Source organism: Curcuma longa, chromosome 4 (assembly GCF_044706935.1).
Source record: "Curcuma longa cultivar G26 ecotype Majalengka, Jawa Barat chromosome 4, ITB_CL_G26_1.1, whole genome shotgun sequence".
In the NCBI taxonomy this organism is placed as follows: Eukaryota; Viridiplantae; Streptophyta; class Magnoliopsida; order Zingiberales; family Zingiberaceae; genus Curcuma; species Curcuma longa.
The window spans coordinates 10,259,299-10,283,665 of record NC_133864.1 but is presented as its reverse complement, the minus strand read 5'-3'; the positions used below and the strand labels follow the sequence as shown (position 1 = coordinate 10,283,665).

General features: G+C 36.7%; 4 protein-coding genes across 5 annotated transcripts; 1 reads left to right on the top strand and 3 right to left on the bottom strand.

Moving 5' to 3' along the window:
* Positions 1-2,696: 2,696 nt before the first annotated feature.
* On the bottom strand, positions 2,697-5,944 carry LOC141826132 (putative glucose-6-phosphate 1-epimerase). The gene is made up of 7 exons (XM_074713382.1): positions 5,852-5,944; positions 3,971-4,045; positions 3,728-3,784; positions 3,351-3,652; positions 3,163-3,265; positions 2,986-3,085; positions 2,697-2,911 (listed from the first exon to the last, which is right to left on the bottom strand). The coding sequence occupies exons 1-7, from the start codon at positions 5,942-5,944 to the stop codon at positions 2,697-2,699; spliced, it is 945 nt and encodes a 314-aa protein (XP_074569483.1).
* A 3,296-nt stretch (positions 5,945-9,240) lies between these two features.
* On the bottom strand, positions 9,241-11,968 carry LOC141826769 (putative glucose-6-phosphate 1-epimerase). The gene is made up of 8 exons (XM_074714068.1): positions 11,876-11,968; positions 10,574-10,648; positions 10,333-10,389; positions 10,097-10,257; positions 9,893-10,033; positions 9,708-9,810; positions 9,531-9,630; positions 9,241-9,455 (listed from the first exon to the last, which is right to left on the bottom strand). The coding sequence occupies exons 1-8, from the start codon at positions 11,966-11,968 to the stop codon at positions 9,241-9,243; spliced, it is 945 nt and encodes a 314-aa protein (XP_074570169.1).
* A 2,735-nt stretch (positions 11,969-14,703) lies between these two features.
* LOC141826117 (NADPH--cytochrome P450 reductase 3-like) lies at positions 14,704-21,676 on the top strand. 2 transcript variants are annotated; one of them, XR_012601614.1, is made up of 19 exons: positions 14,704-15,274; positions 15,385-15,444; positions 15,534-15,610; positions 15,680-15,737; positions 15,829-15,912; positions 15,997-16,033; positions 16,396-16,465; positions 16,626-16,817; positions 16,917-17,009; positions 17,946-18,171; positions 18,252-18,335; positions 18,450-18,601; positions 18,675-18,771; positions 19,056-19,205; positions 19,307-19,384; positions 19,488-19,610; positions 19,699-19,812; positions 21,204-21,420; positions 21,516-21,676. XR_012601614.1 is itself a non-coding variant. In XM_074713368.1 (18 exons), exons 1-18 carry the CDS (start codon positions 14,945-14,947, stop codon positions 21,282-21,284), a joined length of 2,106 nt encoding a protein of 701 aa, XP_074569469.1. In that variant the 5' UTR covers positions 14,704-14,944; the 3' UTR covers positions 21,285-21,676. The 2 variants fall into 2 exon arrangements, 1 of the variants encoding a protein (XP_074569469.1); XM_074713368.1 differs by having other exon boundaries at positions 21,204-21,676.
* A 1,442-nt stretch (positions 21,677-23,118) lies between these two features.
* LOC141828500 (protein GLUTAMINE DUMPER 2-like) lies at positions 23,119-23,707 on the bottom strand. The gene has a single exon (XM_074715943.1). The coding sequence runs from the start codon at positions 23,675-23,677 to the stop codon at positions 23,213-23,215; it is 465 nt and encodes a 154-aa protein (XP_074572044.1). The 5' UTR covers positions 23,678-23,707; the 3' UTR covers positions 23,119-23,212.
* Positions 23,708-24,367: the final 660 nt, after the last annotated feature.

Here is a 24,367-nt window from a genome sequence, read left to right as displayed (position 1 = left end):
AGATTTTTTTCATTTAATTTTTTTTATTAATTTATTTAATTCCGATTAATTTTGAAGATGGACAGTTTTATCCGACAAATCAACCATTAAATAAATTCAAAAAGTCCAAATGGACCTTCAATGTGAGATTAAACTTTCATTGTATGAAAATCATTCATATGACTCTTAGTGAGGAGGAGAATTTTTATAAGAATCATCCTAGTATTATCTTTTAACATGCTCTCAATGTCAATCCATGTGTCATTTTACTCATGGAGAATTTGATTATTAAATTTTATTAAAAAATATTTTTTTGTGTCATTTGCTCATCGATAATTTGACTATTAAATTTTATTTAAAAAAAAATTGGACTTTACTCGTTTATACATGACTAATAATAAATTATGATTTAAATTTAAACAAAATATAATAAAATAATAAATTATATTTGCTTATATTTCTATTCAACCTAAAATAGAGGATCAACATAAAAAAAATAACCTCAAGCAACTACGGAATTAGCGACTAAATCATTATTCGATCACTAATTTTGCGATCGATATCGTATTTCGATCAGCTAAAATTGATGGCAATAAATGATAGTTATTTAACGATGAAATTATACTTCGGTTGCTAAATAACGACCATCATATAATTCGATCACTAATTTAGGGATCGAACACAGATTCGGTCGCTAAAATTGGATGTGGACGGGATTAGAGTTTAGGAATTGGAATTGGCTTTTAGAGAATTTTATTAGTGATCAAACTCTCGGTCACTAAAATAAGAGTTGAAGAGTTTATATGTAATGCTTATCTAGTTGAAGAAATATTTTATTTTTGCTTATATTATTTTGTTGATAATGTAAAAATTAAAAATCACAACGGATTGCATCACTTCTATACCTCAGACTTAAATGTAAGTGCATCTCCTTGTTCAGTGACACGCTGTCCTTCCTTCAAGTTATAAAGGTAGTCTCAAGTCTCTAGACCTTCTACCCGCACTTCACTGAAGAATTCGATGACACTATCAAAATTGATTTTTTTTATATATAAAAATAAAATTCTTTTCTCTATTTGATGAGTGACTAACCTGATATCCGAGAGAGAAACGTAAGTGTGGAAGGCAATAGTAAAGGAAAAAGGTTTTTCATCCAGATTGGTGTTTCTTATGCGTGATGTCAACAAGAGATCTCCTCTTAGGAGCAAGGCAATTCAAAGGTGGAACTCGTAGTTGTGAGGCCAAAACTTGATCAACAGCCAATCCAAACGTCAATTCCCGCAAAGAGTCAAAGTCAAATTAAGATTGAGTCAAGTGTAGAGGTGAGCAAAAATTCAATAAAATTGAATAAATCGATCGAACCGATTTCTAAATAATTGATAATTTTTTATAATATTTAAAAATTTTAATTATTTTAATTAATTCGGTTGAAAATCTAATTAATCGATATTATATCAGTTCGATTTTTATTTAAAAATTCGATTGATTCGATTAGCTTAAAAATATTTAGTTCGTTTCAGTTTTAATTAATTCCGTGTGGCTCGATTCGATTTTAATTAAATACTCAATCTTAACCAAGTTGATCACCACTGGATGAGCTCAAGTTAAGACAGTCTACTTCGACAAAGCTCAAGTCTGAGTCAATCCCAACCGCATCTGAGTTAAGTGCACCTTAGCAGCAGTTACTAGAGCACTGATTCTCGAGAAGTGTCTCTTAGTAAAGAGAAGATGTAAATCTTTTGAGAACCAATGCCACTCATCCCATCATTATCTCTCCCTTATTTATTTAAAGGTCAAGTGACAAGAGATTGAATATTTTTTACTCTTTTACTATCTTTTTCTTTTACTATTTTCTTTTATCTTTTTTGCGAGATTTGATTTCAACATTGAAAAAAGTCTAGTCCAGATTCATCTTCACTTCTCGTCTAACAATCTTTCTAATCGATCGTCACGACGAAAAGTCTTCTCTAGAATCTTTGTGATGTTCAACACCTTAATAACCAATTTAACAAGAGCCAACTCCATAGAAACTGACCCATTCAAAACCAACCAAAAGCAATCGACCATGATTATTTTGTAGAGTCAGGTCATTTCCTGATCTCGGATCATATGAGTTTACATTTAAACTCATTAGGTTTCAAAAGCTACAAAAATGTCTCAGTATGTTCCTTCTCTAGTTTGCTTTATCAAACTGAGGGCTTAACTTATCAATAACAACTTATTGTAAAATTGTTTGTGTGATTAAAAAAATAATATAAAAAGTAAAAAAGATAGAAAATCAAAAGAATTCCTTAATTATTTTATCACAAAAAATCCATTAAGAATCCACCTATAATTTAATTAAAAAACATTTTTTGGCTCGTTTATATATGACTAATAATAAATTATAGTTTAAATTAAACAAAGTATAATAAGTTATATTTGACTATATTCTATTCAACTAGCCATGATAGAGGATTAAGTTAAGACAAATTGAACCCATTGACCATAGATCATCAATCTTAAACCTTAAAATCTAAAATCCTAAACCCTAAATCTTAACTCATGATCTAAACTCGATCAACAAAACAGTTATTTTGTAAAGGCACAAGCCTCCGTGTATAGCGTAATAATATAATATATGCCACTCTGCATTTAAAAGTATAACAAAAAAAAATATTGAATGTAAAAAAAGAGTAGCATCGATGGAACCATACGACCAACACTACCCCTCGTCATCATAATCCTTGGAGAACCTTTTGGGGATCGAGTTGGCCGCTGCAGTAGCTGGAAGCCACTAGAGAAAGCTCCATTCTTCCGGTCCATTCTTCGCCAGGCTTCAGAGTGATGGGCTTCTCGATGTTCGCAGCCCCCACGCAGAGAGTGTGCTTGTAGTCATTATCTCCGAAGTCCGGAATGGACTTGGCCTTTCTGTTCCAAGGGTTCCACACCACTGCAGAGGTCGACCACCCATTACATGAGAGAAGGAATCCATAAAAAACTGTCGGCTATAGCTCAAATGCTTACCAGCGTCAGGCAGCCCATCTTTGCGCATCACTAAAGTCCTTTTCTTCTCGTGGTCTATGATTGCGATCTTAGTTGGTATGCCAACGTAGACTCTGTCAATCTTCTCTCGGTCCAAAAAAATAAAACAGTTAAGAAAACAATAAAAAAAAATTGATAGTGATTACATCACTTCTGTACCTCAGACTCAAATGTAAGTGCATCTCCTTGTTCAGTGACACGCAGTCCTTCCTTCAAGTTGTCAAGGTAGTCCCAAGTCTCCAGACCTTCGACCCGTACTTCACTGAAGAATTCAATCACACGATCAAATTTGCTTTTTTTATATATACAAAAATAAAATCCTTCTTTCTATTCGATGAGTGACTAGCCTGATATCCGAGAGAGAAACGTAAGTGTGGAAGGCGATAGTAAAGGAAAAGGGTTTTCCATCAGGATTGGTGTTTCTTATGCGTGATGTCAACAAGAGATCTCCTCCTAGTACCAAGGCAATTCGAAGGCGGAACTCGTAGCTGTGAGGCCAGTTCTTGAGATCTTCCTGGGTTGGCTTTAGGATTAAGTCAACATAGCTCTTAACGGCGGAACTTGTTGGTAGAGTTGGCGGATTAGTATCGACAGTCCAAAGCTTGTTCCTAGCAAATCCATGCCGTTCGAGATTTCCAGAGTTTGAAAACTGCATTTATACAATGGCGTTACACTGTGCTAGAAAGAATTTTGTAGTGTAACAGAAGGAAAATAGAACCATTACCTGTGGGAAACATATTGGGATGCCACCGCGAATAGCTTGTGGGGGCTTAAAGACAGCCTGCGAGAAACAATGGAGACAATAATTTTGTATAAAATATCCAAAAATGCATTTAGATGTTGATTTTTTTTAGTCATTGCCACATAGAGAGAGTTGAAAGATGGATGTTTGTAAATCATAAAACATAATATACAATGATAAGAAAGAAAATCTAAATTAGCACTTTATATAAGTTAATATGTTTACCTTACTGCTAACAAAAAGCAACTCCTCCCTACGGTTATTTTTCCAGGATGTCACCTGACCTCCAAACAAATACACCTGCAATTATAGTCGTTCATTGAAGAGTTGTCAAACTTATTTCCTTCTCACGCTCACTTCAGTTTGAGAGCAAAATTAAACTAGAGTCGAGTTGGAAATAAATATAAGAAGGCGTATGGATTGTAGTCAACAAGACAAGTCTAAATCAATTATTCAAAGAATAAGTAGCATACAAGTGAAGTATCTGAGTGTCTTGGTATATGTTTCCAAGGAATCAAGAAAATAATAGTTTCTAGTAAATTTTCTTTATTAAATGATGATGGAAGAACACAGGCCTGGAAAATCATGTGAAACACATTAGTTAGCAATATGTCTACATAATTATGCAATAATCATAAAGAAAGTCAATGGTTTAAGTAGTGTACCTAAAAACTGGAACATATCATATGAGAGCATCACTTTATCAAGAGAACTGATGGAGTGGACGCAGACTCCTAACTAGAATAATCTATTCATCTATTTTTATACAGATAATGAACTAATGTTCATCGCAGCTTTCCTTTCCTTGAAATAGAGATTAGAAAAGCCAACGGGTATATATGGAAAAGGCAACCACCTAACACTCACTACTGTTCAAGAAATTAATGTTCTTGAGCAGGACAAGAGTCCCCACTCTAACACTCTCACTATGTATGTACTAGGATTTGATGAAACTAATCGATCCCACTTTTCTTTCACGTGGTAGGTCAAGTAACGAATAGAGAAGAGACCTTGATCTAATTATTTCACAAGGTATGCCAAGAAACTAATAGAAAATAGAATTTTGAATGGATCAAGTATTAACACGGAAGAGGAAGATTTAAATGGCAAGAACGAACGCGAAGATACAGAGAAAAAACGAAAATTGGTCAGCTTACAAATTAAATATGGAAAGAACACTCTCATAATACATTTCATGGCAATTAATGATATATCGGTACGAACAACGTATTCATGGAAAGCAGTAATATGAAATGCAACTGAATATAAACAGCTATTATACCAATTCTTTTCGATTGCACAAACACAAGATTAACCCATCCATTTTAATCGGATTTTTGGATGAATAAATTCTGCATAAATAACGCACTAAAAACGAAGGTGCAACAACCGATAGAACGTGCTCATGCAAGTAATGAGACCGCTTCTAACAAGAGGGATTAAACAAGCATCTATGTATCTGAACGTAGCGAAAGATCGAAGGAAGATGGAGATAGCTAGAACGGATCCAGCATTACCAATGTAATAAAAATAAAGTAATAGCAGTGAAAGAGTGGATAGAACGTATTCAATCAAGATTAAACAAATTTTAACGTCGAAGAAGAAGACGGCTAGAACGGATCCAACGCACATTATCAATGAAATAAAAACCAACAAATTAATTTCAATGCAACTTTCGATTTAACGCATTCAAGCAATGCAAAAGGTCCGCAAATCAATATTGCTTCTACGAACAGGGAATAAGTGCGCATCTAAACAGAGACAAGGATCGAAGGGAGATGTAAAGGGCTAGGATCCAGCAGCACCAATAATGCAATAGAGACCAAGAAATTAAATATCAATGCAACAGTGGATAGGACGAATCCAGATCACTGCTGCGAACAGGGAGCAAATGCACATCTAAATGGAGTGAAGATCTAAGGGAGATGAAGGGGGGCATAACTGATCCAGCATACCAATGCAATAAAGACCAAAAAATGACGATGCAAAAGTGGGCAGAACATATTCAAGCAATGCAAATGATCAACTAATCGAGATCGCTTGTACGAACAGAGAATAAACGCACGTCTAAACGGAGAGAAGGATCGAGATAGAGAGAGGGCGGACCTCGGCGGAGCAGCCTCGGGGTTCCCTGAGCACGATCTTGTCGAGGTCATTGACGCCCTTGCAGAGCTCCAACGGCGGTGAAGGCCCTGCCATGTCTTCTCGCGATCGACCGAGATCGATCCCCGCACCACCACCTCCACCGGAACCCTAGCCCAGATCGATCGAATCGAATCCCTCGCCGCCCTTCGCTCGCTGGCAATACCAGAGTGAGGCAGAGGACGAAGGAGAGGAGCGAATGAGACGGTGTCTCACGCGGCACCGGCGTATTTATAGGCGAAGGCTCGGCCGTTACGAGGCGCTCGTCCCGTGGTCCCGACGCCATCCGCGTTGGAGCGCCTTCTCAACTCCAGTCTCCAGCGCGGCGATTCGATGCGACGATGCATGAAGAAAATTACGTCCTGCACCCTTGAGTTCTAGTATTTATCCTCCACCGGCTCTAAATATTTCCCGTTTACCTCTCACAATTTATAGAATTACTAAAAGAAATCTGGGAGCTTTTCGCGCGTTTAGTGAACGTGTAGATTTAGATACTTTCGGATGTAAAATGAGTAATTGAATTTTATAAAGCGGTTCATGATCGACATGAAGTTAATAGAAATTATTTAATTTATTAGTTTTGTTTATTAATCTGAAAAAAAATAAGCTCTTTTAACAAATATTTTATTTTGTTTTTTGTTGTTGAAGTTTTATTGGCATTATCAAATTATATCCGGAAATCATGGATAGAGTTATGAGAGGACAAATAATCGACGTAAGTTTTAATATAATTGATTCATTTTAATATAAATCAATATTTTTTTATATTTCAAATTTATTATTATCTGAAAACACACAGATTTCGTTTTAAAATAAGTATTACATATTTATTATTTTTATTTAAATTTAAATGACTATAAGTTTTATTTTTCATCGAACAAAAACTTTCTTCCTCTAGATCAGTTGAGCTATCTTACCAGGAATATAACACTTCCTATTGTAAAGCTTGGGTCATCTAAAGGTGTGTGGGTGAGGGAGGAGGGAAATGTAAAAAAAAAAAAAAAAGATGGTAAATTCAATTATAACTCGCGTGTTCATTAAAAAATATTTAACCCAGATAGATTTATAATCTTGGCTTCGTTAATGACCCGTTCTATCTCTTCTAAGTCTAATGGAATTATCCGAGCTTGGACTTCGATGTCCAGAGGATCCATCTCTTCGATAAGTATAGAGATTAGTCGTATCAGGGGTAGTTGAAATCAATAACTTTCTCGATCTCGAAGAGTGGATGAAGGTAGAGTGACCGTTAATGATAAACATGTCAAAGACGGAGTGCTTTCATCAAAATCTCCGACTTTATAGAGTCATTCTTTTGCTCATGGAACGAATGAAAATATAATTTTAGAATTATTTTTTGATATCTTATCGGAGATTTACTCCTCCTCATCATTTCAAAGGAATAATCTCCGTGTAGATCTGATGTAGTGGTAAAATATTATGGCTCATAGGCATGAATCAAAGAATAAAAGAAATTAAAAAGGGGAAAAAATTCCCACTCAAGAAGTAGAGCTGAGTATTTAATTAAAATAGAATTGAATTGAATTAATTAAAATTGAATTGAATTTAATTTTTTTAACTAACTGAATCGATTAAATTTTTAAATAAAAATTGAATAAATTGAATCGATAAAATATCGATTAATTTGATTTTCGACCGAGTTAACTAAAATAATCAAAATTTTTAACTATTATGAAAAATTTATCAATTAATTAAAAATTTATAAATTTATTTGTTAAAAAATTTATAAATTATTTTTTATTTTGATTAATTTGATTTATTTAATTTATTCAGTTTAATTGAATAAAAAATTTTAAAATCGAAATCAAATCAAATTAATTAATTAAAAAAATTAAAATTTTAAAAATTTTAATTCTATCTAATTAATTAATTTAATTTAATTTAATTTATTTTTTGCTGAAGGGAAGAGGCCAGAAAAAGACGGAAAGAGTGAGAGAAAATCCTTCGGGAAGAAGGAGGTTAATAAAGGATTAAATAATTTGTATAAATAAATTAAATTAAGGAATAAATAAAAGGATTAAATTTTAAATTTAACTCAAATGAATATTTAGAAGGTTAATTTGTATAAATTGTATTTTAGATTTATAATCAATCCGAATAAATGATTAAAAAAAGATGGAAAATCACTCTTTTGATATGGGACCCACCGAGACCGAGTCGTGCACATTCCAATTTAGTGGTTGATCGTTGTTCAACAAATTATGAATAATAATAATAATAATAATAAATAAAATTCTTGACTTGTTTTTTAAATAAAATAAATAAGGAAAATTCACTTATATATATTCAAAGTTTTTGATGGGGCAGAGATAAACACCACGTGGTCCGCTTAGAACTCGGTCAACAGCCAATCCATGTCACTTCTCACAAAGAGTCAAAGTCAAATCAAAATTGAGCCAAGCTGATCACTGGATGAGCTCGGGTTAAGATAGTTTACTTCGACAAAGCTCAAGTTGAGTCAATCCCAACCGCATCTGAGTTAAGTCCAATCCAATTCTGAACTCGAGATTTGATTTGAATATCAGAGAAGTCTCGTCAAAATTCATCTTAACTCCTCTTCTAACAATCTTTCTAATCTTTCTAATCATCACTACTAAAGGTCTTCTACTCTTCTCTATAATCTTTGCGGTGTTTGACATTTTAATAGTCAATTTACCAAAAGCCAACCCGATAGAGACTAACCGAAAGCAATCAATCAGGATTATTTTGCAGAGCCAGCTCATTTCCTAATCTCGGATCATATAAGTTTACATTTAACCTTATTAGATTTCAAAAACTGAAATATTGTCCTTTAGAGAACAGTAAATTACTTCTCTAGTTTGCTTTATGAAATTCAGGCTTATCCATAACAACTTATTCTAAAATTTATGTGATTAAAAAAATAATATAAAAAGTAAAAAGATAGAAAATCAAAAGAATTCCTTAATTATTTTATCACAAAAAAAATCCATTAAGAATCCACCTATAATTTAATTAAAAAAACATTTTTGACTCGTTTATATATGACTATTAATAAATTATAGTTTAAATTAAACAAAATATAATAAAATAATGAGTCATATTCGACTATATTCTACTCAACCTAAAATAGAGGATTAAGTTAAGCCAAATTGAACCATGGCCAAAGACCATGAACACTTAGACCGAGAGGAAACAAATGAACTCAGCATAAAATTTCGATCGACAAAAAACTTATTTTGTAAAGACACAAGCCTCCGTATAACATACTAATATAATATATGCCATTCTGCATTCAAAAGTATGATAAAAAAAAAAGAATATTGAAAATGTAAAAAAAGAGCAGATCGAACCATACGGCCAACACCCTCTCGTCATCATAATCCTTGGAGAACCTTTTGGGGATCGAGTTGGCCGCTGCAGTAGCTGGAAGCCACGAGAGAAAGCTCCAATCTTCCGGTCCATTCTTCGCCAGGCTTCAGAGTGATGGGCTTCTCGATGTTCGCAGCCCCCACGCAGAGAGTGTGCTTGTAGTCATTATCTCCGAAGTCCGGAATGGACTTGGCCTTTCTGTTCCAAGGGTTCCACACCACTGCAGAGGTCGACCACCCATTACATCAGAGAAGGAATCCATAAAAAAACTGTAGGCTATAGCACAAATGCTTACCAACGTCAGGCAGCCCATCTTTGCGCATCACTAAAGTCCTTTTCTTCTCGTGGTCTATGATTGCGATCTTAGTTGGTATGCCTACGTAGACTCTGTCGATCTTCTCTCCATGCAAACAAATGAAACAGTTAAGAAAACAATAAAAAAAAATTGATAGTGATTGCATCACTTTTATACCTCAGACTCAAATGTAAGTGCATCTCCTTGTTCAGTGATACGCTGCCCTTCCTTCAAGTTATCAAGGTAGTCCCAAGTCTCCAGACCTTCGACCCGCACTTCACTGAAGAATTCGATCACACGATCAAATTTGAATTTTTTTTATATAAAAAAATAAAATTCTCTCTATTCGACGAGTGACTAACCTGATATCCGAGAGGGAAACGTAAGTGTGGAAGGCGATAGTAAAGGAAAAAGGTTTTCCATCAGGATTGGTGTTTCTTATGCGTGATGTCAACAAAAGATCTCCTCCGAGTGCTAAGGCAATTCGAAGGCGGAACTCGTAGCTGCAGTCGAATATTGAAGAGTTATTCACTGCAAAACATGATTTATAGACAGCGTGAACGAACCTGTGAGGCCAGTTCTTGAGATCTTCCTGGGTTGGCTTTAGGATTAAGTCAACATAACTTTTAACGGAGGAACTTGTTGGTAGAGCTGGCGGATTAGTATCGACAGTCCAAAACTTGTTCCTGGCAAATCCATGCCGTTCGAGATTTCCAGAGTTTGAAAACTGCATTTATACAATTGCGTTACACTGTGCTAGAAAGAATTTTGTAGTGTAACAGAAGGAAAATAGAAGCATTACCTGTGGGAAACATATTGGGATGCCACCGCGAATAGCTTGTGGGGGCTTAAAGACAGCCTGCCAGAAACAATGGAGACAATAATTTTACAGCTATAAAATATCCCAAAATGCATTTAGATGTTAATTTTTTTAGTCATTGCCACGTAGAGAGAGTTGAAAGATGGATGTTTGTAAATCATAAAACATAATATACAATGATAAGAAAGAAAATCTAAATTAGCACTTTTTATAAGTGGTTTACCTTACTGCTAACAAAAAGCAACTCCTCCCTACGGTTATTTTTCCAGGATGTCACCTGACCTCCAAACAAATACACCTGCAATTATAGTCGTTCATTGAAGAGTTGTCAAACTTATTTCCTTCTCACGCTCACTTCAGTTTGAGAGCAAAAACTAGAGTCGAGAAATCCGAAATAAATTATATAAGAAGCGCGTGTATGGATTGTAGTCAATAAGACAAGTGTAAATCAATTATTCAAAGACTAAGGAGTATGCAAGGGAAGTATCTGAGTGTCTTAATATATGTTTCCAAGGACTCCAGAAAATAATAATTTCTAGTAAATTTTCTTTATTAAATGATGATGGAAGAACACAGGCCTGGAAAATCATGTGAAACACATTAGTTAGCAATATGTCTACATAATTATTCAATAATCATAAAGAAAGTCAATGGTTTAAGTGTATCTAAAAACTGGAAAAGATTATGAGAGCATCACTTTTCGATTGCACAAACACAATATTAACCCATCCATTTTAATCGGATTCTTGGATGAATAAATCCTGCGTACATAACGCACTAAAAACGAAGGCGCAACAACCGATAGAACGTGCATGCTCAAGCAATGCAAGTAATCCACAAATCGAGACCGCTTCTAACAAGAGGGATTAAACAAGCATCTATGTATCTGAATGTAGTGAATGATCGAAGGGAGATGGAGATGGCTAGAACGGATCCAGCATTACCAATGTAATAAAAAGAAAGCAATGGCAGTGAAAGAGTGGATAGAACGTATTCAAACAAGATTAAACAAATTTTAACATCGAAGAAGAAGACGGCTAGAACGGATCCAACGCACATTATCAATGAAATAAAAACCAACAAATTAATATCAATGCAACTTTCGATTTAACGCATTCAAGCAATGCAAAAGATCCGCAAATCAATATTGCTTCTACGAACAGGGAATAAGCGCGCATCTAAACGGAGACAAGGATCGAAGGGAGATGTAAAGGGCTATAACGGATCCAGCAGCACCAATAATGCAATAGAAACCAAGAAATTAAATATCAATGCAACAGTGGATATATAGGACGAATTCAAGCAATGTAAATGATCCGCGAATCCAGATCGATCGCTGCTGCGAACAGGGAGCAAATGCACATCTAAATGGAGTGAAGATCGAAGGGAGATGAAGGGAGACCGCAAAAAATAGCAATGGAAAAGGGGACAGAACATATTCAAGCAATGCAAATGATCAACTAATCGAGATCGTATGAACGCACGTCTAGACGGAGGGAAGGATCGAGATAGAGAGAGGGCGGACCTCGGCGGAGCAGCCTCGGGGTTCCCTGAGCACGATCTTGTCGAGGTCATTGACGCCCTTGCAGAGCTCCAACGGCGGTGAAGGCCCTGCCATGTCTTCTCGCGATCGACCGAGATCGATCCCCGCACCACCACCTCCACCGGAACCCTAGCCCAGATCGATCGAATCGAATCCCTTGCCGCCCTTCGCTCGCTGGCAATACCAGAGTGAGGCAGAGGACGAAGGAGAGGAGCGAATGACACGGTGAGATCCTGCGGCACCGGCATATTTATATGCGAACGCTCGGCCGTTACGAGGCGCTCGTCCCGTGGTCCCCACGCCATCCGCGTTGGTTTGTTATCGGAGCCCTAGATCGCGCTCGCGGAGCACCGCCAACGTTCAAAAATTAACCCGCTTGCGCCTTCTCAACTCCAGTCTCCAGCGCGAGCCGATTCGATGCATGAAGAAAATTACATCCAGCACCTTGCAGTTCTAGTATTTATCCTCCATCGGGTCCAAACATTTCCCGTTTACCTCTCACAATTTATATAATTACTTAAAAGAAATCTTGGAGCTTTTCGCATGTTTGGTGCACGTGTATATTTAGATACTTTCGGGTGTAAAATGAGTAATTGAATACTTACAAAGCGGTTCAATGATCGATATGAAGTTAATAGCAATTATTTAATTTATTAGTTTGGTTTTATTAATCTGAAAAAATAATGTTTTTTTCAGCTCTTTTAACAAATTTTTTTTTGTTGTTGAAGTTTTATTGGCATTCTCAAATTATACCGGAAATTAATGGATAGAGTTATCAGAGGACGACATAAGTTTTAATATAATTATTCATTTTAGTATAAATCAATATTTTTTCACATTTCAAACTTATTATTATCTGAGAACACATAGATTCCGTCTTAATCTAATAAGTATCACGTATTATTATTATAATTTAAATTTAAATGACTATAGGTTTTATTTTTGTTTATCTAGAGGATCCATCTCTTCGATGAATAAATCCATCCATCTATTATTTTATAATAAATAAACAAAGAAAAAGGATACATAATTCATCATTTTTCATGAATAAACATCAAAAAATATTCCATGTAAATTTTTTTTCAATTTTTAAATTCATTCTCCCAAATAAATAGGATATAATTAAGAAATAAATAAAAGGATTAGATTTTGAATTTAACTGAGATGAATATTTAGAAGGTCAATTTATATAAATTATATTTTAAATTTATAATCAATCCGAATAAATGATTTTAAAAAGGGAAAAATCATTACTCTTTTGATACGGGACCCACCGAGACCGAGTCGTCCACATTTCATTTGGTGGTTGATCGTTGTTCAACAAATTATGAATAATAATAATAAATAAAATTCTAGACTTATTTTTTTAATGAAATAAATGAGGAAAATTCACTTATATATATTCAAAGTTTTTTCATAGTTTTTTATGGGGTAGAGATAACAACAATGGCGGAGCCAACTCGGATGATTTACTCGGAGCTGATTTCGGACTGTGGGCTACATCAATATAATACCCCAGATTATCTTTTTCATTCTTTCAAATTTTCCTTTTTTTTGCCTATAAATTTTAATTTTTTTTCTTCTCCGACATTGTCGAGCCCCGGGCTATAGCCCAAGTAGCTTACAAGGTGACTCTCCCCTTGAATAACAAAGACCACATGATCCGTTTAGAACTCGATCAACAACTAATCCATGTCAGTCCCCGCAAAGAGTCAAAGTCAAATTAAATCAAGATTGAGCTAAGTTGGTCACCACTAGATGAGCTTGGGTCCAGATAGTCTACTTGGACAAAGCTCAAGTCGAGTCAATCTCAACTGCATCCGAGTTATATTTGCCCCAATTTTGAACTCGAATCCAACATGACACTTAGTGGCAGTTACTATTCTCAAGAAGTCGTATCTCTTAATAAAGGGAAAAGATGCACGTCTATTAAGAACCGGTGCCATCTATTCCATATTTATCTCTTCCCTATTTATGTAAAGGTTAGGTGATAACACCCTCTCATACGGTCATGGTATTGATTGTGTGGGACTGTTGGGGTGGTAGATTCTATCTTAACTGACCGTATGGGATCATTGGGATAACGAATTCTACCATTTTATTGAAGTTAGGTGACAACATCAAAGAGAGGATGATTATTTTTACTTGTTTTATTATCTTTTACTCTTTTATAGTTTTCTACTATTTTTTTTTGGTGAAATTTAATTTGAGCATCGAAGAAGTCTCGTTAAGATTCATCCTGACCTCTTTTCTAACAATCTCTCATAGTCTTTTTAATCGTTACTACTTGTCAATAACAACTTATTCTAAAATTGTTTATGTGATTAAAAAGAATAATATAAAAAGGAAATCAAAAGGATCTTCTTTAGAGTCTATCACGACACTTGACACCTTAATAGTCAATTTAATGGGGCCATGGTAGACCATCTTTGATTGAAATTATTGGATCATTATTGTCAATCAAATGAGTATCCAACACATTTAACTCAACACATTTAAATTTAAATTATGATTTATTTAATAATAATAATTTTATACTGAGTGCAATGTTAATTTAAACATCAAATTAAGTATATTAAATTTATCAATGAACATTTCGTTCGTTAAAAAAACATTAAATATTATTAACAAATAGTTGGGCATATATATTTGTATTAATTTATACATTTACGTAAATGGGATATTTAATTTATTTTATTTAATATGAGCCCCATCAGTTGCCCACGTGACACGGCCTCTCGCCACATAAATAAATCGGACTCCGATCGAGCCGCGACGTGACGGCCGTTACGTTCGTATCCACGCGTTTACGTCGTCGTTTCCCACGCCGTGATATTCCCGAAGGCCAAAGCCTCACCTTCTGGTTTCTTCTCGACCAACCGGCCACCCACCAAGTCGGCAAGTCCCCGTCGCTCGCTGCTCCTCGGCGTGGTCTCTCTCTCTCTATCCGTCACGTTGAGCCTGATCGGAGCAGGGAGAGAGGAGGAGGAGTAGGAGGAAGAGATCCGCCCGGGAGTTTGTATCTCGTCGAGCGATCTTTTACGGGCCGCGATGCAGACGGATTCAGGGAAGGCCTCGCCTCTGGATCTCGTGTCGGCCATCGTCGCCTCCCTCGGAGGCGACGTCCTCGCGTCGGGGGCCGACGCCGCGACTGCGATCGCGGAAAACCGGCGTCTGCTCGCGATCCTGACTACCTCCGTCGCCGTGTTCGTCGGATGCGCCGTGATCTTCTTCTTTAGGAGATTTGGCGGGAAGAATCCGGCCGAGCCGCCGAAGCCGTTGGCGGTGAAGGTGCAGCGCGAGGCGGAGGATGACGACGGGAAGAAGAAGGTCACCGTCTTCTTCGGGACGCAGACCGGGACGGCCGAGGGGTTCGCTAAGGTTGGGGTTTGATCCATATGGTTTGGTTTTGAATTTGCTTTTCCTTTCTCAAGGAGTTTAGACTTAGAGTGTTTCTAATTCTTCTTTTTTTTTGTCCTTTGCGGTATTAGGCGCTGGCCGACGAGGCGAAGGCACGGTATCCTAATGCCACATTCAAAGTTGTGGATATCGTAAGATCGTGTCCACCCTAATTTGAGATAATTTGGTAATTATTGATCGGACTTTATTTTTTAGTGATCTGTACTTTCCCAAATTGCAGGACGAATATGCTACTGAGGATGATGAATACGAGGAGAAACTGAAAAAAGAGACCTTGGTTTTGTTCTTCTTGGCCACGTAAGTAGTACAAACTGGGAACTATTTTCTGCAGAAATTTGAGCTGATCACTTTGGGTGTTATATATAGGTATGGAGACGGCGAGCCGACTGATAATGCTGCTCAGTTCTACAAATGGCTTACAGAGGTTCTGGAAGCATTCACATTTCATTTATATGTTTTCTCAACGATCCTTCTACATTACCTGATTGCTGATAGTGTATCTTGATTGATTACAGGGGAAAGAGAGAGAAACTTGGTTAGAACATCTGCAATTTGCTGTGTTTGGCTTGGGCAATCGGCAATATGAGCATTTCAATAAGGTATGTGAATGAAGAACTATTCAAGACCACTTTGTGTTAACCTCTGGACTGACATTTCTTTTAATGTTACTTGCATAATAAAAGGTTGCCAAGGTGGTTGATGAATTGCTTGCAGACCAAGGTATAAGCATTTTTGGCTAGCAAAGATTATTCGACTCATTGTTTTTGTTACTTGGATTGTCTTTATTTTCTGTTACTTGTTTTCTTTGGTTGAAAGCCCATAACACAATCATCTCATTCTTCAAGAGCATCTAACTTGTGTTTTTGAAAGAGATTTTCGAAAGTTACTACAACAAGTGAGGAGTGTGCTTTAACATGTCCTAATATGAAGAGTTACTTGGAGACTTTGTTTAGTTTTCTGTCTTTGATTTTCACTATATATAAGGAGATTTAAAATGGGAAGTTTGTAAATGTGTTTATCAAACTTAAAGATAGTAATCAATCTTGCCCGGATTGATTTCCCAACATTTTTGTGCTTCATAGGTGGCAAGCGCATTGTCCAAGTGGGATTGGGAGATGATGATCAGTGTATTGAAGATGACTTCTCTGCATGGTATGTTGTATCAGCAAAGTATTATGCTTATGCCATCTAATTTCAATGTTGACTGGGCACTTTTTCTGTAATTCTGTTATCCTTTTCTGCCTCTCTCTATATTTTGCATTTTTGTATTTCATTATTTCACTCTATAATGGTGGAGTTGATATTCTACTAGGAGGGAGCTCCTTTGGCCAGAATTAGATAAGTTGCTTCAGGATGAAAATGATGTAGGTGCATCTACCCCATATACTGCTGCTATTCCTGAATATCGGATTGTTTTTATCAAACCCGAAGAAGTTTCATCCTTGGATAAAAGTTTAAGTTTTGCAAATGGCCATGCTGTTCATGATATACAACATCCATGCAGGTAGAGATATTTCTCTATACATGAAAACTTTAGAAACTATAGGATATGAGACACCCTTAATGTAGAAGTCATGTCTAATGCAACATATGGTTCTTCAAGGGCTGATGTGGCTGTGCGACGAGAACTCCATACTTCAGCTTCAGACCGATCTTGCATCCATTTGGAGTTTGACATTGCTGGCACAGGCTTGACGTAAGCTTATTTGTTGTATCATTTTGAAGCATTCTTTCTTATTTATAACTGTAGCTACATGCAATTTGTGCAATTATTTGAATTTGATACTTTTACGTGCTAATCTATTTGGTGAACATTAACCTAATTTCATTTGTTGAGTCAGTGTTGTGCGTTTTACTTTGTTTACTATTCTTTGTCTATAGAGAATGCATCTTCCTCTGAATCAATTCAAGAATTTCTTCTGACAATCTTGCCTTTAGATGAATTTATTTCAGAGCAAATATTAAAATACCACAGTGCACGTATATTTTATAAGGAACCAATTAATTGCTACCAAGTTGTTCTTGTAGATGGCACTAACAAAGAATTACTGTTACCCTAGCTAGTGGCCATGTATTCCAAATATTATTGAAATTATTTAATTACCAAAAAATTTTGATTTTGCATAAAACAGTTTTACATTCTATTTAAATATTTTAGGATTTGCCACACTAGTTTGAATCAACAATTGAAAATGTCCCATCAACTATAATTTTGGTTCCATATGTCCATCTAAAGCGTCTTAATCTTCACTTCTTGATGAACACTCACTTTCAAATTTTCCCCAAGATTAAGCAAATGTTGCATGTATAGTCGTATCAATCAGTGATGTTCAGTGGAATTTTAGATACATAAAATTAAGCTGAATGTCTTCATAGAGTGGCTACCTCACCTAACTTTTATTCTTGAGATTCATTATGTCGTAAGATTCTGATCCTTCACCTTTAGTATTCATCATTATGAATCATTGTGGTATTCTATAAGTTGATATGTTTTTGTACTCGTGCACTGGAAGTTGCATTTCTAAACTACAAGCATCCTTTTGAACAGGTTGACAAATTGTTGAAGTACATGCTCATTTACAATTATGGAATTTGACATTCTGGTAACCAGTTTGGACCTTTCTTTTTTCAGGTATGAAACAGGGGACCATGTGGGTGTATTCGCAGAGAATTGTGCTGAGATAGCAGATGAGGCTGCGAAGCTGTTAGGTCATTCACTTGACACATATTTCTCTATCCATGCTGACAAGGAGGATGGTACACCACTTGGAGGCTCTTTATCACCTCCTTTCCCATCGCCATGCACTCTAAAATCTGCTCTTACCCGATACGCTGATCTTCTAAATTCACCAAAAAAGGTGTTTTGTTGCTCCTATTAACTAGTTTATATTATCGTGGACCTAAGCTTGTACCTGAATCTTTTCTGCTAAACATGCAGAGTGCTTTACTTGCTCTGGCTGCGCATGCATCAGATCCTAGTGACGCAGAGCGACTTAGATTTTTGGCTTCACCTGCTGGAAAGGTTAGCCTTTTTCCTGAGACTGCACAAATTTTTTGTTGTGAACTTGCACAAAATTGTTGCCCAAATAAATTTTGTTCTAAAAAATTCTCACCCGAATAAATTTTGTTTGTGCAGGATGAATATTCTCAATGGGTCATCGCTAGTCAGAGGAGTCTTCTTGAAGTTATGACTGAATTTCCATCTGCAAAGCCTCCACTAGGAGTGTTCTTTGCTGCAGTAGCCCCACGCTTGCAGCCAAGATATTACTCAATTTCCTCATCGCCAAGGTAATAATCGATTCGTAATCTCGAATTGTTTTTCATTTATCCAACAGACTCATGTTCGATTGCTCCTGTTCAGGATGGCACCAACTAGAATACACGTGACGTGTGCATTAGTTTATGAAAAGACACCAACTGGAAGGATCCATAAAGGAGTCTGTTCCACTTGGATGAAGGTATTTTTCTGTGTGCTTTAACCCTTTTGTACCTGCATGCCTTGATTGAATAATTGAACTACAGTATGACAGCCATGCATGCTTTCTTTTCACATCTTCATTCTATATCATTTTCAATCCTGATTGAAGCATAAAACTAAATCAAGTTGTTGCTCTTTCAGATTACTACTGCAATTTTTTTCTTAGTCTGAAATCAATATATTTTGTAACTTAGAAGCTCCATGTTTCTATATTTTTTATAAAGATATTTCAGTCTTATTACAATGAAAGTCTTCGTTTTACAGAATTCCATTCCGCTAGAAGAGAACCAACAATGCAGCTGGGCTCCTATATTTGTGAGGCAGTCAAACTTTAAACTGCCAGCTGATCCTTCTGTACCTATTATCATGATTGGACCTGGCACAGGGTTGGCGCCTTTCCGGGGCTTCTTACAGGTTTCTAGATTTTTACTAAGAGTTGCTTTCTTGCAAACATGGAACATGATCATCCCTAATCAATTACTGGTTCTCACACTATGAATATTTGCCATTCACAGGAAAGGTTGGCATTGAAAAAGGAGGGAGTGGAACTCGGGCATGCTATTCTCTTCTTTGGATGCAGGAACCGCAAAATGGTGCGATAAAACACAGTGCATCCTCCTATATGTTTAGAATCTGTTAAAATTTCAGTTTCTTTTTTTTACACTTCATAACTCATGTGGCTCTTAAATTTTGCAGGACTTCATCTATGAGGGCGAGTTGAACAATTTTGTTGAAAAAGGCGCACTTTCTGAGCTTACCGTGGCCTTCTCCCGTGAGGGTCCAACCAAGGAATACGTGCAACATAAAATGACACAGAAAGTTGGACAAATTCCCTTTTCCTCATTTTCATGTCATAGTTTCCTCATCTCTTAAATCATAACCTTTGTTTCTCTTAAATTTCTCCTAGGCATCTGAACTTTGGAACATCATCTCTCGAGGCGGATATATTTATGTCTGCGGTGATGCTAAGGGTATGGCCAGAGATGTCCATAGAGTTCTTCATACTATTGTTCAAGAGCAGGTATGTCAATTGTGCACAAACTTTCAAACATCTTCTTACTGATGACCATCATTTACTGACCTAAGGGTGGTTTAATTTGGTTGAAATCAGAGGGGGAAGGGCGAGTAATTCATTCATTTTCCCTTTCTTTCTTTTCCTTCTCTAGCTTTCCACCCAAGTAAACTCAACCAAAAAGATTTGACCTGGCAAGAGTTAGGCCATTATGTTCTACATGTGCATGCCATCGTGTCTACGTGTACAAGCAAACGCCTGTCATTAAAGTTATATTTCAAAAATATAGGTGAACTAATACTATAGTTCTAATCCTAATTAGTAGTGATTATAAAAATTTAGGATAAAATTTAAAAGGGGCGTTCCTTTTTATTGGAATGGTCAAAAGGCCATTGCCTTTTCATTTATCATTAAAACGGTGTTCCATTCCGCTTCACCTCTTTTTTTTTTTTTTTTTTCAAAAATACTCTTATTTTATGCATTGTAACATATATGATTCGTAACTGCTATGCAGTTGTAGTAATTACTATTCGTAGTTGCTACAATTGTATAGTTGTAGTAGATACATGTTTGTAGTTGTTACAACATAATGCTTACTAGAGATGAAGTGTCTATGTTGTATTAACTACGATTCATAGTTGTTATCTATGTTGATCAGAGATAAAATGTCCATATCGTAGCAGCTATAGTCCCTTGCTGCTACACCATAGTGTTACTAGTGTTAACTAAATTTGAAATGTTCAAGTAGCTATGAATTATAGTTGCTATAACAACCTTGAAAATAAGAATATTTTTAAAAACAAAAATAGGCTGAGAGGGATAGGATATCGTTTTGATGATAAATGAAAAAAGGATTTTTTTTCATTATTTCAATAAAAAAAAGAGCACTCTTTTGATTTTTGTCCTAAATTTATGCATGGTTAAATATGGGATAAGTGAGTAAAGTAACTTTTTTTTTTGAAATAAAAATAAGTGATTTGGTGCTTTACCACAGTTAACAAACCATATAGATTAACTAAGATCACCCTGCCCTTGTATATTAGACAGGAGCTGAGAATCAATATGTTTCAAAATTGGCTCACTTATTAATCAAGCCAAAAATGTAATCCGCCTACCAATTTGCTCCTTCACTCATGCGCGTCTTCTTTTCGTATTGATGTGCAGATGTTTTTCTAGATGATATTAAGACAAGTTTGCTCTAGTAATCCCCTTCATTCATAAATTATGCACGCCCTCTGCTAATTGAACTCTTGATCTATTTCTGTCGTACCAACACTTGGTCACTGATATTGGGGGTTAACATTTGTTTCTCATGGATCACATTCAAGAATTTGTAGAAATAAATCAATCGTTTGGATGGTATTTTTTTACTCTAGATAATTCATCAGTTTCTTTTTCAGGGGTCTATGGATAGCTCCAAGACAGAGAGCTTCGTGAAGAGTTTGCAAATGGAAGGTAGATATTTAAGAGATGTGTGGTGAGCTCTTCGCCCGTGCTTCTCCTCGAACAACTTCTCTTCGGTAATATCGATAACAACTTGATTGGAAACTCTAGAATCTCCAAGTTAATAAGGTTCTAGGGAACGCACTCATCTTCGCAAACTGCATTGCTCTTCAGGTCACATTATTATTCTTTTAGCCATCTGGGTAGAGTTTTTTGTTCCTCCTATATATATGATTATTACAAATCACTGTGGCGATTATAAATTATAGGTGTGCAGCTCAAGGGAGATGATAATTAATTACTAAGTCTTGTGTGATTGGACTGTGACCTTCCTTCCTGTCAAACTCATACTTCTTTGCTTTTATTTGTTGAATGAGTTTAAATATACTCCTATGAGCTGCTTTGTTAAATATCCAATTTTCTCTATTAATTTTTTTTTTTTTTTCCCCCTTGAAAATCAATTTTAGCCTATTTGTTTAAAGATGTCATTTGAACAAAACCAATACTATTACCTTCTGTTTACTCGAATGGCGAAGGAAAGGAATTCACAATTGTGGTTGTGCAAGGTGACCTCGTGGGGTTGTCTCATGCGGTAGCACTAGGTGACCTCATGCGGAGCTGTCGTTCGGGGTCACGTGGGGTCATTGTCGGTCGTTGTCTGGATCCGGTCAAGCTTGATCGTGAGTTGGGAAAAAAAAATTGATTGCATAGTTAGAGGAAGAAAGTTGTTTTCCATCCAATTTAGGTGTCTGGACCAATTGGGCTAGCAGTGTGTTGGGAGGGTTGAATTAGCCAATCTGGCTAGCTTAATCGGGAGGGTACATTCGGTGAACCATAGGTTGAGCACGCAAGTGAGATGATCTTGCAAAAGGCTAGCCAAATGTCGATAAATACTACATCGTAATCTTTACACACGCGCCTTTCTTCCCTTTTGATAGGTACACTAAGAAGTGAAATGAAATGTTCATCAAATTCTACTCCCAAATGATAGAAGTAAAACAAGAACATTAAGTAGTGGGGAAGTGGTCCTATGAATGAACCCACTTTTGCACCATCACAATCAGTTTCAAGACTACAACACTTCACATGTTCGATAGCAAGACATGCGACCTAATTCATTTAAACACCGTGATACCATGTGGATATTCTACTCTAATATAGGTCCCTCTAGCACCCACCAATCGAATTGTGCCTTGTGCTAAAGGTCGACCACGGCCTATCTCGATCGTGATTACCTCACCGATACTATTCTTAGTATTTCGACCAAAGCTCATGGGAAGACTAACTACTTCTAACAATGGATATGATACTTGATTCAATATGAACTTAGTAATTGGTGGCGTGCAGGGAGAAAATCTAAAATTGCAGGGAGCAAAATGAAGATTTCCCAAAGTTTCTAAGAAGCTGACGTGGCTGATGGCACCGGAGATCCGGACAACGCTGCCTTAAGAGCATCTGCAACGTTAGCTCATTATAACATCTAAAAATTTTTTTAAAAAAAATACATGATCCACCTCCTGCCATATGAACACGTTCAAAATATTGAACGCGTTCATAACATTGAACGCTTTCACGTGGATCACCTCTCCGCGTCATCCAAGAAAAATTATTAACGCTTCATTAACTTAACTGAGCATTCTAAAGCCATGCAGTGTAACCGTTACGCAACATCGCTGCCTTACTTACGCCGTGGACTCGCCGCAAATCGTGAAGCCTTCCCGGTCACGTGATCTTGTTGAGTCTATTTAATTTATTGACCGGTGAAGAGGAAGAAATTATTCCGTCGCCAATTTCAATTTCGAAGAAAAAATAAATTATCGAAATTATGGCTATCGCGTTTGAATTTTAATTAAATTTGAGAGGAAAAAATCAACGAAAATTTTGAATAATTTTAGAAATTTATATATTTTCGAACTATGCGAGAGAACAAGTACCACCAACGCGGGCAGTCCGTCGTCGCTTCCGGTCAGGAGGAAGGTTGTCGGATGTCTTGGTCGGTGGCCGCGGCGGCGGAGGAGGGGACGGAGGAGGCGGCGGAGGGAGGTTTGGAAATGGGGATGGCCAGCACGGTGGGGGCGTCGTCGCCGGGCATGATGACGAGGAAGCGCTCCTCCGCGAAGAGGGCAGGGTCGGCGGTGTCGGGCTTCCGGTGGTCAGCAGAAGGGTCGCCGCCGCTGTCGGCGGCGTCGGGGTCGGGCTCGCCGGTGTCGAGGTAGCTGGAGAGGTGCCAGAAGGAGCAGGAGAGGATGAGGAGGGCGAAGGCGATGAGGCCGAGCATGGCGGCGAGGCCGCCGAAGAGGTACGGCACCGGCGAGTGCCACGCCGAGTGGAGCCCTCCGGGGGCGGCAGCGGAGGAGGAGGGAGGCGAGGATAGAAGGGAGGCGGAAGCGTCGACGTCGCCGTCTGCAGTGAAACCTGCGGGCGTCCGCATGTTGCCGTGCGTCCTATGCGACGGGGCGGTGAGTCAATGAGAGGAGTCGATAGGAGAAAGGGGGAGGAGAAGTGGGGCCTATTTATGGAAGCAGTGAGGTGTTGTTCAGTAGGCCATTTATGAATAAAGTAATATATAAAATAATATAAATTTATTATAATTTTATTTTAAGATTTACTAAACCTCAAAATTAATTTAACACAATTTACATCTTCCATTTAGAGAGTACTAATGAAGTTTAAAATTTAACTATCTTTCAATTAAAACTAATTAAAGGAGACTTACTCTATTCAACAAGAGACTATTTTTGAGGTTTGAATTCGTAATCTTCAAATTATACAAAAGCAACTTTATCATTATATTAAAACTCTCCCTCAAAATAAAATATAATAATTATTAAATTTAAATTAATAAATAGTTAATAAAATATAGGAAAGCAAAAAATTTAAGAGAAGCAAAGGCTGACTTATAGTTTTCGATAAAATCTACTCTTCAATAAAAAAAGATAAAATTCATCACCCTAACGACCTCACACAGTCGGTCCTATGATCATCTATGAAAAGGTAAATTAGAAAATTGTAATTGATCACTACGGAAAAAGTATTGTCTCGACTTCACCGAAATTTTGATAAAACCTACTTGACTCAATGCTTGGTATTGTATTATTGGAATTATGTCATCCAATGAGGC

What these genes read in the sequence shown, in the direction of transcription:
- LOC141826769 (XM_074714068.1), bottom strand. Translation starts at nt 11,968, where the DNA reads ATGGCAGGGCCTTCACCGCCGTTGGAGCTCTGCAAGGGCGTCAATGAC. An exon ending in CCCGAGGCTGCTCCGCCGAG is followed by an intron (nt 10,649 to 11,875) that starts GTCCGCCCTCTC and finishes CTATAATTGCAG; the next exon opens with GTGTATTTGTTTGGAGGTCA. An exon ending in TCCCAATATGTTTCCCACAG is followed by an intron (nt 10,258 to 10,332) that starts GTAATGCTTCTA and finishes GTATAAATGCAG; the next exon opens with TTTTCAAACTCTGGAAATCT.
- LOC141828500 (XM_074715943.1), bottom strand. Translation starts at nt 23,677, where the DNA reads ATGCGGACGCCCGCAGGTTTCACTGCAGACGGCGACGTCGACGCTTCC.
- LOC141826117 (XM_074713368.1), top strand. Translation starts at nt 14,945, where the DNA reads ATGCAGACGGATTCAGGGAAGGCCTCGCCTCTGGATCTCGTGTCGGCC. An exon ending in GTTTTGTTCTTCTTGGCCAC is followed by an intron (nt 15,611 to 15,679) that starts GTAAGTAGTACA and finishes TGTTATATATAG; the next exon opens with GTATGGAGACGGCGAGCCGA. An exon ending in GAAGATGACTTCTCTGCATG is followed by an intron (nt 16,466 to 16,625) that starts GTATGTTGTATC and finishes ATATTCTACTAG; the next exon opens with GAGGGAGCTCCTTTGGCCAG.
- LOC141826132 (XM_074713382.1), bottom strand. Translation starts at nt 5,944, where the DNA reads ATGGCAGGGCCTTCACCGCCGTTGGAGCTCTGCAAGGGCGTCAATGAC. An exon ending in CCCGAGGCTGCTCCGCCGAG is followed by an intron (nt 4,046 to 5,851) that starts GTCCGCCCTCTC and finishes CTATAATTGCAG; the next exon opens with GTGTATTTGTTTGGAGGTCA. An exon ending in CACTTACATTTGAGTCTGAG is followed by an intron (nt 3,086 to 3,162) that starts GTACAGAAGTGA and finishes GACCGAGAGAAG; the next exon opens with ATTGACAGAGTCTACGTTGG.